The 13,226-nt window shown below is 41.1% G+C and overlaps 1 protein-coding gene and 1 pseudogene across 2 annotated transcripts in view; one reads left to right on the forward strand and one right to left on the reverse strand.

Moving 5' to 3' along the window:
• RBL1 (RB transcriptional corepressor like 1) overlaps positions 1 to 13,226 on the reverse strand; it is a 93,897-nt gene that overhangs the window by 36,697 nt on the left and 43,974 nt on the right. For both annotated transcript variants that reach the window (XM_054467759.1, XM_063659446.1), the window contains 3 exons: positions 9,979 to 10,116; positions 7,063 to 7,227; positions 3,145 to 3,277 (listed from right to left, as the gene is read on the reverse strand). In XM_054467759.1, the coding sequence (XP_054323734.1) occupies positions 3,145 to 3,277; positions 7,063 to 7,227; positions 9,979 to 10,116 (436 nt within the window). The remainder of the gene's footprint in view (positions 1 to 3,144; positions 3,278 to 7,062; positions 7,228 to 9,978; positions 10,117 to 13,226) is intronic.
• Positions 12,131 to 12,618, forward strand: LOC129021834 (ubiquitin-ribosomal protein eS31 fusion protein-like; annotated as a pseudogene).

Consider the following 13,226-nt stretch of genomic DNA (forward strand, 5'->3'; position numbering starts at 1 on the left):
ATTAGTGAGGTGACTGAGAAAATAGTTAGAGTTTAATAAAAATCTCCGTAATTCTTGGGCTTATGAAAGTAGCTTTTACTTCCCCTGTCTTCAGTAAACAAGTGCAAATTTCTATAGTTGTTTCCATTACTCCTTTACAAGAGTCCATGTGAATGCCTTATATCTAAGAAATCCACGCAAGCCCTTGAATCTGACTAGGCAAGTTTAAAGGTGACATTTCAAGGCAAGACTCAAGTTGAAGCCATAAAGTTAGCTGCAAATCCATTGAAATGATCTTTTCTTAGCACAGTACTGGAACTATGGTAGATACTCAATAAGAATGTAATGAATATACAAATGTAAAGCGGATCTAAATTTAGAAAGAAACATGACAATCTGTCAAGGTACAGAAAAGATACTCACTTAGTTATAAATTATATGAGAGGAAGGTGGCAAGCACAGTTTAAACTATTCTTGGTAAGTTTTTAAAAAAGAAAATAATTCTCAATATTTCGAAAGTTTTAAATTATAGTATACTAAATATTTTTACTATTTTTTCATTTCTCTAAACATTAATAACTGACAGTAAGAAAAGCCTTTTTTTTTTTTTAACATTTTGACATGATTTGTAAAGGTCAAAAAACAATTATAATAATTATTTCCACTGATTAAAATTACTGAGTATTCACATGTTATGCAATCTTGTTTGCTTTTTTTTTTTTGGAGACGGAGTCTCGCTCTGTTGCCCAGGCTGGAGCATAGTGGCACAATCTCGGCTCACTGCAACCTTCACCTCCCGGGTTCAAGCAATTTCTCTTGCCTCACTCTTGCCTCAGCCTCCCAAGTAGCTGGGACTACAGGCGCACGCTGCCATGCTTGGCTAATTTTTTTTATTTTACTAGGGACCGGTGTTCACTGTGTTGCCTGGGCTGGTCTTGAACTCCTGAGCTCAGGCAATCCGCCTGCCTTGGCCTCCCAAAGTGCTAGGATTACGGGTGTAAGCCACTGCGCCTGGCCTTTTTTTTTTTTTTTTTTTTTTGAGATGGAGTCTTGCTCTGTCCCCAGACTGGAGTACAGTGGTGCGATCTCCACTCACTGCAAATTCCATCCCCTGGGTTCAAGCAATTCTCCTACCTTAGCTGCCTGAGCAGCTGGGATTACAGGTGTGCACCACCATGCTTGGCTAATTTTTGTATTTTTAGTAGAGACAGGGTTTCACCATGTTGGCCAGGCTGGTCTTGAACTCTTGACCTCAGATGATCCACCTGCCTCGGCCTCCCAAAGTGCTGGGATTACAGGCGTGAGCCACTGTGCCTGACCTTATGCAACATGCAATTTTTTTTTTTTTTTTTTTTGGGTCGGAGTCTCGCTCTTTCGCCCAGGCTGGAGGGCAATGGCGCAATCTTGGCTCACTGCAACCTCTGCCTCCCAGGTTCAAGTGATTCCCTGCCTCAGCCTCCTGAGTAGCTGGGATTACAAGCACCCACCACCACGCCTGGCTAATTTTTGTATTTTTAGTAGAGATGGGGTTTCTCCATCTTGGCCAGGCTGGTCTTGAACTCCTGACCTCATGATCAACCTGCCTCAGCCTCCCAAAGTGCTGGGATTACAGGTGTGAGCCACTGCGCCCAGCCTTTTTTTTTTTTTTTGAGACAGAGTCTCGCTCTGTCCCCCAGGCTGGGGTCCAGTGGTGTGATCTTGGCTCACAGCAACCTCTGCCTCCCGGGAGTGATTCTCCTGCCTCAACCTCCTGAGTAGCTGGGATTACAGGCACCTGCCACCACACCTAGCTAATTTTTGTGTTTTTGGTAGAGACGGGGTTTCACCATGTTGGCCAGGCTCGTCTCAAACTCTTGACCTCAGCTGATCCACCTGCCTCGGCCTCCCAAAGTGCTGGGATTACAGGTGTGAGCCACCGCGCCTGGCCTGCAGTCATTTTTATGATCCTGCATTGCATGTAAAGCAAAGATTGCAGACACAAACAGACAGACAAACACACATACACAATCACACAGAGTCCAAAAATGGATGTACCGTACTATATAACCTGAATACTTGTTCATCTAAGATTTGTTAAGGGATACTATGTGGTCAGGAGATTTTAACTGATTTTTTAAAATCCAAGAGCTATATAACCCACAAGATACACACATCAGCTTGCTATGTCACAAGAGAAAATAAGGAAGAATGAACTAAAATCTTTCCATTGGTAAGTCTCAAAATGAACTATTTTTTAAGAGTATAAATAACTAGTTTATTAGATGAACTTAAGCATTCCCAAAAGAATACAAATTTTATTTTGCTTTAAATGTTTTTCTACAGAGACATGCACAGGCAAAGGAAGAATATAAATTTGGGAAATTTGGAAAAGTAGGTATTTAGCTTAGTGGTATGGTTTGGCTGTGTCCCCACCCAAATCTCATCTTGACTGTAGTTCCCATAATTCCCACGTGTCATGGGAGGGACCAGGTGGGAGGTCACTGAATCATGGGGGTGGGTCTTTCCCATGCTGTTCTCCTGATAGTGAGTAAGTCTCATGAGATCTGATGGTTTTATCCAGAGGAGTTCTCCTGCACAAGCTCTCTTGCCTGCTGCCATGTAAGATGTGCCTTTGCTCTTCCTTTGCCTTCCACCATGATTGTGAGGCCTCCCCAGCCATGTGGAACTGTGAGTAAATCAAACCTCTTTCCTTTATAAATTACCCAACTTTGGGTACGTCTTTATTAGCAGTGTGAGAACAGACTAATACACTTATCTTTTTTTTTTCTTTCTTCTTTTTCTTTTTTTTCTGGGACATGAGGGGGGTCTCACTATTTTGCCCAGGCTGGGTTCGAACACAATCCTCAATCCTCCTGCCTCAGCCTCCTGAGTAGCTAGGACTACAGAAAGATGCCATCATGCCTGACTTTAGCTTATTTAAACAGTTCTCCATTAGCATTCAGGAAAGATTACATACATTTATTAAATAAATTACATTTAAAATTCTATTAATATAGAATACACTATAGTATATAATATAGTGTACAATGAGCTACACAGGGGTGCTGGCACAAGCATCAAGCTCCTTTTCGAATCCTGCTGAAAAAATTAGATTTCTTAATAATATACTCACAAGACTTAAAATTTTCTCTGAAAAAAAAAAACCAAATGCCCTTTGTTACTTACCTCTTCGAAGACTCCCACTGTCAGTTCGAACTTCCTTGACTCTTGGGTGCATTAGAGGAGACATTGGCATCATGGGAAGATGTCCCTGTACATTTCCTCCATTTCCTGTTTCAAAGTTATTTGGGAATATAACCTATAGAAAACAAAAACCCTTTGATTTACATATAGATAAACTTTCTGATTAAAACTTACTAAAAATGTTTTTCTTTTTGTTTGAGATAAAGTCTCATTCTGTTGCCCAGGCTGGAGTGCAGTGGCACGATTTCGGCTCACTGCAACCTCCACCGCCCGGGTTCAAGTAATTCTCCTGCCTCAGCCTCCTGAGTAGCTGGGACTACAGGTGTGTGCCATCATGCCTGGCTAATTTTTGTATTTTTAGTAGAGACGAGGTTTCACTATGTTGGCCAGGCTGATCTCGAATTCCTAACCTCAGATGATTCACCCACCTCAGCCTCCCAAAGTGCTGGGATTACAGGCGTGAGCCACTGTGCCTGGCCGAAAATGTGTTTTCTTAACTTTTTTTTTACTATTTTATTTCTCTTTCTCACTTCTTCACAAAATATAACTTGGATAAAGTGCTCAATTCTTAATGTTAACAAACGTATGGAAAGAGTTCATTTCATTTAACCTTATAATTTATATAGGCAAGTTACCAACCACAAGAATTAAACCTATGAGGTAGGCAGTATCATTCTTCATTCAGGGATGAGAAAATTGAAGATCTGAATGTGAAATTTGCCCAAGGTCACACAACTAGTAAGTTACAAGAGCAACGGCTTCAGCGGCTTCAATACTAATCCTTCTTCAAGTTCACAGCTTTTTTGAACTTGAAGGAGTTTGAAGTTCTTCGATGGAAATAAACTGATGAAACTGAAGAGTGGCCCAATAAGTTACTGTCTGCTGCAAAAGACCAAAGAAGTATGGAAGAGAGATTTCAAGAAACCATCTTCTTTTCAATTCCTTCTGGCCTTGGACAGTTCTAGTAGTTTGGGATTAGGGAAAAATTCAAGAAGATTAATGAAGTACATAAGGAGACAAAACAAAGATGAACCAAAAGACAAGAGTTACAAAAGAATAACAGAAGTAGACAAAAAAACCCCACAATTTCTCATGATACTACTATTAAAAATGTAATTTGTGCACAACTCTGGGCACACATTTTTAATTTTTATTTTATTTATTCATTTAATTTTTTTTTGAGACACAGTCTCACTCTGTTGTCCAGGCTGGAGTGCAATGGCACGATCTCAGCTCACTGCAACCTCCGCCTCCTGGGTTCAAGCAATTCTCCTGCCTCAGCCTCCCAAGTAGCTGGGATTATGGGTGTGTGCCACTATGCCCAGCTAATTTTTTGTATTTTTAGTAGAGACAGGGTTTCACCATATTGGCCAGCCTGGTCTTGAACTCTTGACCTCAGGCAATCCACTTGCCTTGGCCTCCCAAAGTGCTGGGATTACAGTCATCAGCCACCGCGCCCAGCCTCTGTTTTTTATTTTTTAATTCTAAATACCACTAATGAAAAATGTTCAATCTTTATACAGACATTTGAAAAACTTTAAATAAGTTTAATGGTTTCCTAGACACGATACCAAAAAGCACAAACAAAAGAAAAAATATCTGAATTGGACACCATCAAAATTAAAAATTTTTGCATTTCAAAGACACCATCAAGAAAGTGAAACAACAGGCCAGGCGCAGTGGCTCATGCCTGTAATCCCAGCACTTTGGAAGACCATCCTGGCTAACATGGTGAAACCCTGTCTGTACTAAAAATACAAAGAAATTAGCTGGGCGTGGTGGTGGGTGCTTGTAGTCCCAGCTACTCAGGAGGCTGAGGCTGGAGAATGGCGTGAACCCAGGAGGTGGAGCTTGCAGTGAGCCGAGATGGCGCCACCACACTCCAGCCTGGGCGATAGAGCAGGACTTTGTCTCAAAAAAAAAGAAAAAAAAAAAAAGAAAGTGAAAAGACAACCTAGAAAATGGGAGAAACATTTTGCAAATCATTTATCTGATAAGGGATTTGTATCTAGAATATATGAAGAACTCCTATAATTCAATAATAAAAAGACAACCCAATTACAAAATGGGCAAAAGATCTGGACATTTCTCCAAAGAAGACATGCAAACAGTTTACAAGCACATAAAAAGGATGTTGATCATCATTAGCCACCAGGGAAATGCAAATCAAAACCACAATGAGATATTACTTCACTCCTACTAGAATGGCAGGATTAAAAAGGCAGATAATAACAAGCATTAGCAAGGATATGAAGAAACTGGAATCTTTCTACATTGATGGTGGGAACAATAAAATGGTGCAGCCATTTTAGAAAGCAGTCTGACAGTTTCCCAAAAGCTTAAACAGAGTTACCATATGAACCTGCAATTCCACTCCAAGAAAAATGAAAACATATGTACATACGTTCACACAAAAACTTGTGCCTGAATGTTCACAGCAGCATCATTCATAATAGCCATAAGGGGTTAGTTGTGGTGGCTCATGCCTGTAATCCCAGCACTTTGGGAAAGCGAGGCGGGAGGATCGCTTGAGCCCAGGAATTCAAGACTAGCCTGGGCAACATAGGGAGATCCCATCTCTACAAAAACCACAAAAATTAGCCAGGTGTGGTGTGTGTGCCTGTAGTCTCAGCTACTCAGGAGGCTGTGGGGAGATCATTTGTGCCTGGGAGGTCGAGGCTGCAGTGAGCCATGATGGCGCCACTGCACTCCAGCCTGGGTGACAGAGTGAGACCTTGTCCCAAAAAAAAAAAAAAAAAAAAGTCAAAAGGTGGAAACAACTCAAATATTTATCAACTGATGAATGGATAAATAAAATGTAGCATCCATACAATGGAATATTACTTGGCAATAAAAGGAAATGAGCCAGATGTGGTGGCTCACACTTGCAATTCTAGCACTTTGGGAGGCTGAGATGGGAGGACTGCTTGAGCTCAGGAGTTTGAGATCAGCCTGTGCAACATGGCAAGATCCTGTCTCTACACACACATGCACGCACGCATACACACACATACACAATTAGCCGGGTGTGGCCAGGCACGGTGGCTCAAGCCTCTAGCCTCTAATCCCAGCACTTTGGGAGGCTGAGGCAGGTGGAGCACGAGGTCAGGAGTTCAAGAACAGTCTGGACAAGATGGTGAAACCCCGTCTCTACTAAAAAAAAGTACAAAAAAAATTCGCCGGGCGTGGTGGTGGGTGCCTATAATCCCAGCTACACGGGAGGCTGAGGCAGAGAATTGCTTGAACTGGGAGGCAGACGTTGCAGTGAGCTGAGATTGCGCCACTGCACTCCAGCCTGGGTGACAGAGCAAGACTCCGTCTCAAAAAAAGAAAAACAGAAAGAAAAAAAAATTAGCCAGGTGTGGGTGTGGTGGTATGTGCCTGTGGTCTCAGCTACTTGAGAGGCAGAAGGACGGTTTGGGCCGAGGAAGTTGAGGGTGCAGTCAGTGCGCCACGTTTGTGCCACTGCACAACAGAGTGAAACCCCGCCTTAAAAAAAGAGGAAATGAAATACTGATACATTCTACAACATGGATGAACCTTAAAAACATTATGCTAAGTGACAGACGCCCAGTCAAAAGGGACTACATTTTTATGATTCCATTTATATGAAATGTCTAGAATAGGCAAATTTATGGAGATAGAAAGTAGATTAGTGGTTACTTACAGCTAGGGAGAAGATTCGGGGGTAGGGAAGTGATAGCTAAAGGATGTAGGTTTCTTTTTGAAGTGATGAATATATTCTAAAATTGTGGTTATGGCTGCACATATCTATTTATATATTAAAACCACTGAATTGTACACTTAAAATGGGTGAACTGTATGGTATAGGAATTATCTCTCAATAAAGCTGTTTTTTTTTTTTTAAATGATAGGATTATCAGCCTTGCCCAGACTCACTTCTTCACAGGTAGGAACTTTGTTTGCAGAAACCTGGAGAGCCTCCCACAGTGCAGAATCGTGACTCCATGCTAAACTCTCCAAAATCTGTTCTTCAATGCTGTTTAGGTGTTTCACCATGTCCCTTGAGAGCCCCTCTTCTGAGCGGATCACCACCTCAATAACCTGCAGAGGAGAAAGGTGAGAAGGCAATGTAGTTTCAAGCAGTTAGTTCTAGTCTGGACTTGCACGTAGTACTAGCTGTGGCTTTCTTCTTCTTCTTCTTTTTTTTGAGACGGAGTTTCCCTCTGTTGCCCAGGCTGGAGTACAGCAGTGTGATCTTGGCTCACTGCAACCTCTGCCTCCCGGGTTCAAGTGATTCTCCTGCCTTAGCCTCCCGAGTAGCTGGGATTACAGGCACCCGCCACCACACTGGCTAATTTCTGTAGTTTTTAGTAGAGCCGAGGTTCACCATGTTGGCCAGGCTGATCTAGAACTCCTGACCTCAGGTGATCTGCCCGCCTAGGCCTCCCAAAGTGTTGGGATTACAGTTGTGAGCCACTGCGCCTGGCCACTGTGGCCTTATTCTGTGGCACAGAACCAAAGTCATCTTTGAACCATAATTCTGTGGCTTACTAACATCTTCTAATTTATAAAGGAGTTTTTAAGTTCTTTAAAATACGTTCACATATATTTCTGTTTTTCACGTTTTATTTTATAAATGACAACTTGAGGCAATGATAGGTGAAAACTGGTCAACAGCCCAACAGTGGGAGAAGTCAGGTCTTGGGTTCCAAGTCTAGTTCTATTTCGAATGTATTGCTCCTTTCCAGACTATTTTTTCCACTAACTCAAAATAACAGAATGAATAAATTATTTAAAGTGACTTTGCTTATATACACTATAATTCCATTTTATAAGGGAAGTATCTAGAATAAAGTTTATATATACAAAATATTAATATCATTAATAATTAGATTATGATGTATGACTTTAATTAATTAATTTTGAGACGGAGTCTCGCTCTGTCACCCAGGCTGGAGTGCAGCGGCACCATCTCGGCTCACTGCAATCTCCGCCTCCTGGGTTCAAGGGATTCTCCTGCCTCAGCCTTCCGGGTAGCTGGGTCTACAGACACGTGCCACCATGCCTGGCTAATTTTTTGTATTTTTAGTAGAGATGGGGTTTTACTATATTAGCCAGGATGGTCTCAATCTCCTGACCTCATGATCCGCCCGCCTTGGCCTCCCAAAGTGCTGGGATTACAGGTGTGAGCCACGATGCCCAGCCCACATTTATGTTTATGATTTTCTTCAATGAGCACATATCATTTATGTCGTTTAAAAAAACAAAAGAGGCCGACACAGTGGCTCATGCCTGTAATCCCAGCACTTTGGGAGGCCACAGTGAGAGGACTGCTTGAGACCAGGAGTTCGAGACCAGCCTGGGCAACATGGTGAAACCGAGTCTCTATAAAAAAACAAAGGCATTTAGCTTCTTGAATAAAATAAGGATGTTATAAATAAAAACAAATTACTATGAGGTTGTTGACAAAACTAAACTTTTTCCTAATGGCAAAAGTTGAATACACACATTAACATTAAAGTAAGTGTATATAGTAGAATCACTTCTCCCTAAGAAACCTAAACATACTTTAATCACACTCAGTAATTCACACAGATAAGCTTTCCAATGATCTGCATTTTCTACAACTTTAATTCAGGCATACTTTAGGTATAAAAATTTAACTCTTCAAACCAATTTTTCTATCACCAGTAGAAAAGTACCTAGATGACTAAATATTAACTAAATCATGCCAAGAAGCATAATTTCAAGCATTAGTCTTAAAGTTCGATACTATGTAACATTAAATGTTATTGACTGTGATGACTAAATGTTATTGAGGGTGATGATGTGGTTCAATAGCTATGACCTCTGTTTTATTTTGAAAAGATTAATAAAAATAGTTCTAGCAAGAAAAATAAAGGTAAGGTAAGTAAGATTCATTCACACTGAATTAGCTCAAACTTGGGGAAGAAACATAATCTATGCTTTATTAGTTAGACCATTACCAAAATCAATTTTAGGTCTTTTTTCCTCTTGGTAGAAAGCATTTTTTGTTCTTCATCACGCATTTGTTTAACAGGATTATAATTTTCATTCATAAATATGGAAAATTTGAAGTTAAGTACTAATTCCAGGTCACATTTTCAAGTCCGTGATAACAAAGGAACCGAAGCTATAAGATTGACTTAATTTACTGATACTCTCACCTTCTCTCGCTCTCTTTTTTTTGTTTGAAACAGGGTCTTGCTTAGGTGCCCAGGCTGGGGTGTGGTGGCATACTCATAGCTCACTGTAACCTCAAACTCCTGGACTCAAGCCATCCTCCAGCCTCAGTTTTCCTAAGTGCTGGGATTATAGGTGTGAGCCACTGTATGCTCAACTCTCTCTTGTGTTCTTGGTTTCACCCAAAAGGAATATATATTATCTTTTTTTTTTTTTTTTGAGACAGAATTTTGCTCTTGTCGTCTAGGCTGGAGTGCAATTGTATGATCTCCGCTCACTGCAAACCTCCACCTCCCAGGTTAAAGCAATTCTCCTGCCTCAGCCTCTCGAGCAGCTGAGATTACAGGTGCTTGACACCATGCCTGGCTAATTTTTTTTTGGTATTTTTAGTAGAGACGGAGTTTCACCATGTTGGTCAGGCTGGTCTTGAACTCCTGACCTCAGATGATCCTCCCACCTTGGCCTTTCAAAGTGCTGGGATTACAGGAGTGAGCCACCATGCCCAGCCAGGAATATATATTTTCAGAACACATCTGGAAACACTTTCCAGATATCACAACAGTGTTTTTCTTCAGCACTAAGATAAATACAATGTTTCTGTGAGAAACACTGTTTTCATCTCATAACAGAATTCTGTTTTCATCTCACCTTATAAAAGTAAAATGGTTGCAAGTTCAGAACTTCAATAATCCAAGGAAAAGTACGAGGTGAGCTATAGGCAAAGAGCACAATTTCCAAACAACAAGCCATCAAGGAACGATGAAATATATCTTGCTCTAAAAGAACCTGGGGGAAGAGAAAGACCACAGTTTAATATTTTTCAGCAATTTCAGTCTTTGCCATTCTATAAAGAAAACTATAGAAACAAGAAAAAATAACGTGCAAATTATATTACACTAGATTACTGGAGATAAAAATTTGAGTTCTCAAATTGGTAGTTTTCCTATAATACCTAATCTTGCTCAGTGGGTAAGGAATAAATTTAAATAAGGTGTACATAACAATCTGCTTTGAAATCTGAACAAATAATAAAAGTCAGTATTCCCATCAACAGAAAAGCATTAGAATTGGTTCTTTTTCTTAATGACAGTTAATTGTTTTGTCAACTTAAGGGTTTATTTATCAAAACACAGAAATGAAAGGAAATATGTCACAGTTTAGACAAAAATGTTCAGAAAAAGAAATATTTCACTGAGAAAGTAAAAGTCCTACTTTACCATTAATTTTAATATAAGTTTTCAGTTTTAAAAATGGTGTTTGTTGCCTTCTTTCTTTCAAATATCACCCTAGATTGGCTAAGCATGGTGGCTCACCCCTGTAATCTCAGCACTTTGGGAGGCCGAGGCAGGTGGATTGCTTGAGGTCCGGAGTTCAAGACCAGCTTGGCCATGATGGTGAAACCCCGTCTCTACTAAAAATACAAAAATTAGCTGGGTGTGGTGGCGCATGCCTGTGATCCCAGTTACTCCAGAGGTTGAGGCAGAGGAATCACTTAAACCTGGGAGGCAGAGGTTGCAGTGAGCTGAGGTCACTCCACCGCACTCCACAGTGGGTGACACAGCGAGACTCAGTCTCAGAAAAAAACAGAAAACTAAAACAAAAAAAACAAATATCACCCCAAATCAAGAGAGGATAAAAAACAGAAACTCCATCATCAGTAAAACTAGCAGTCATTTGTAACTGTAAACCACAATATATGAAGGATGACAAATTACTCAGCAAAGGGACGATGGTCAAGCATAAGGACCTGCAGTGAGACACTTAAAACAAATGAATCTGATCTAAAATACACAGCAACTGAGGACACAGTCAGAATGGGAAGCGGGGGTGAAGCATTGGGTGGGTGATCTGAAAGTCTTAGGATCCTCAGGTCCCCACACAACCCCCACTCTGTGGGATCAGATGACAGACCTCTATTCTTCTCCACAGGAATCTACAGGATTATTCTCTAGAGAAATTGAACTGGAGACTCAGAGGTAAACATTAGGCACAGAAAAGACTAGGGTTTTAGGTGAAACTCTGCAGACTGAACCGTAAGACCAAATTTCCCTTCCTTCTTCTGATCCACAACACCAACAGCCAGGCAAGAGATTTACAGATATGTCTCTGGAGAAACTGAGATATTCTAGAAAAGTCTTACGGGTACCAGCAGATGAGAGTCTCTAATACTATGTGATCACCTGAGGTCAATGGATTTTTTACTTCCACTCTTGAAATAAAAGAGCTTTGAAACAAACTTTTACTGCCTCATTCACAGAGCTTTGAACACGTTTTTAGTGTCTCATTCAAATTTAAGTGGACCACTAAAAATTATCTGACATTTGAGGAAAACCTCTTACCTGGAAAACATAGGTCAAAACAAACAGAAAAGCGAGGTGCAGCAGCATGCACCTGTAGTCCCAGGTACTTGGGAAGCTGGGGCAGGAGTATCACTTGAACCCAGGAGTTTTGACACTAGCCTGAGCAACATAGCGAGACACCATCGTATTAAAAAAAAAAAAAAAAAAAAAAAAAAGCCAGGTGCGGTGGCTCACGCCTGTAATCCCAGCACTTTGGGAGGCCGAGGCGGGCGGATTACCTGAGATCAGGAGTTCGAGACCAGCTTGGCCAACATGGTGAAACCCCATCTCTACCAAAAAATACAAAAATTAGCTGGGAATGGTGGCATATGCCTATAGTCCCAGCTACTCAAGAGGCTGAGGCAGGAGAATTGTTTGAACCTGGGAGATGGAGGTGCAGTGGGCCAAGATCATGCTACTGCACTCCAGCCAGGGTGACAGAGTGAGACTCTGTCCCCCCAAAAAAAAAAAAATTTAAAGATCTGCCATCTGCAAATGCAGATTTTCGTGAAAACCCTTACAGGGAAAACCATCACCCTCGAGGTTGAACCCTCGGATATGACAGAAAATGTGAAGACCAAGATCCAGGATAAGGAAGGAATTCCTCCTGATCAGCAAAGACTAATCTTTGCTGGCAAGCAACTGGAAGATGTCTGACTACGACATTCAAAAGGAGTCTACTCTTCATCTTGTGTTGAGACTTTGTGGTGGTGCTAAGAAAAGGAAGAAGTCTTACACCACTCCCAAGAAGAGTAAGCACAAGAGAAAGAAGGTTAAGCTGGCTATCCTGAAATATTATAAGGTAGATGAGAACGGCAAAATTAGTTGCTTTCGTTGAGAGTGCCCTTCTGATGAATGTGGTGTTGGAGTGTTTATGGCAAGCCACTTTGACAGACGTTATTGTGGCAAATGTCTGACTTACTGCTTCAACAAACCAGAAGATAAGTAACTGTGTATGAGTTAATAAAAGACACAAACTAACATTTTAAAAAATTAAAAATATTTTTTAAAGAGAGAGAAAAAGGGCCAGGCATGGTGGCTCACCCTGTAATCCCAGCACTTTGGGAGGCCGAGGTGGGTGGATCACCTGAGGTCAGGAGTTGGAGACCAGCCTGACTAACATGGAGAAACCCCATCTCTACTGAAAATACAAAATTAGCCAGGTGTGGTGGCGCATCCCTGTAATCCCAGCTACTTGGGAGGCTGAGGCAGAAGAATCGCTGGAACCCGGGAGGCAGAGGTTGTGGTGAGCCAAGATCACACCATTGCACTCCAGCCTGGGCAACAAGAGCGAAACTCTGTCTCAAAAAAAAAAAAAAGAGAGAGAGAGAGAAATGGAGAAAAATTCAGGAGAAACAGAGATGAAGCAGTCAAGAAAATTTCAAATAAATCTAAATTAGTAACTTTAGAGAACATGAAAGAGAAATGAAAATATAGTTGAAATTAAAAGTTCATTGGGACTAGATGAAAAGTTGAGTAAATATCTTTAAAAGTAGAATAAGGCCGGGTGCGGTGGCTCACGCCTGTAATCCCAGCAATTTGGGAGGCTGAGACGGG

This window comes from Pongo pygmaeus, chromosome 21, assembly GCF_028885625.2.
Source record: "Pongo pygmaeus isolate AG05252 chromosome 21, NHGRI_mPonPyg2-v2.0_pri, whole genome shotgun sequence".
NCBI classification, from domain to species: domain Eukaryota; kingdom Metazoa; phylum Chordata; class Mammalia; order Primates; family Hominidae; genus Pongo; species Pongo pygmaeus.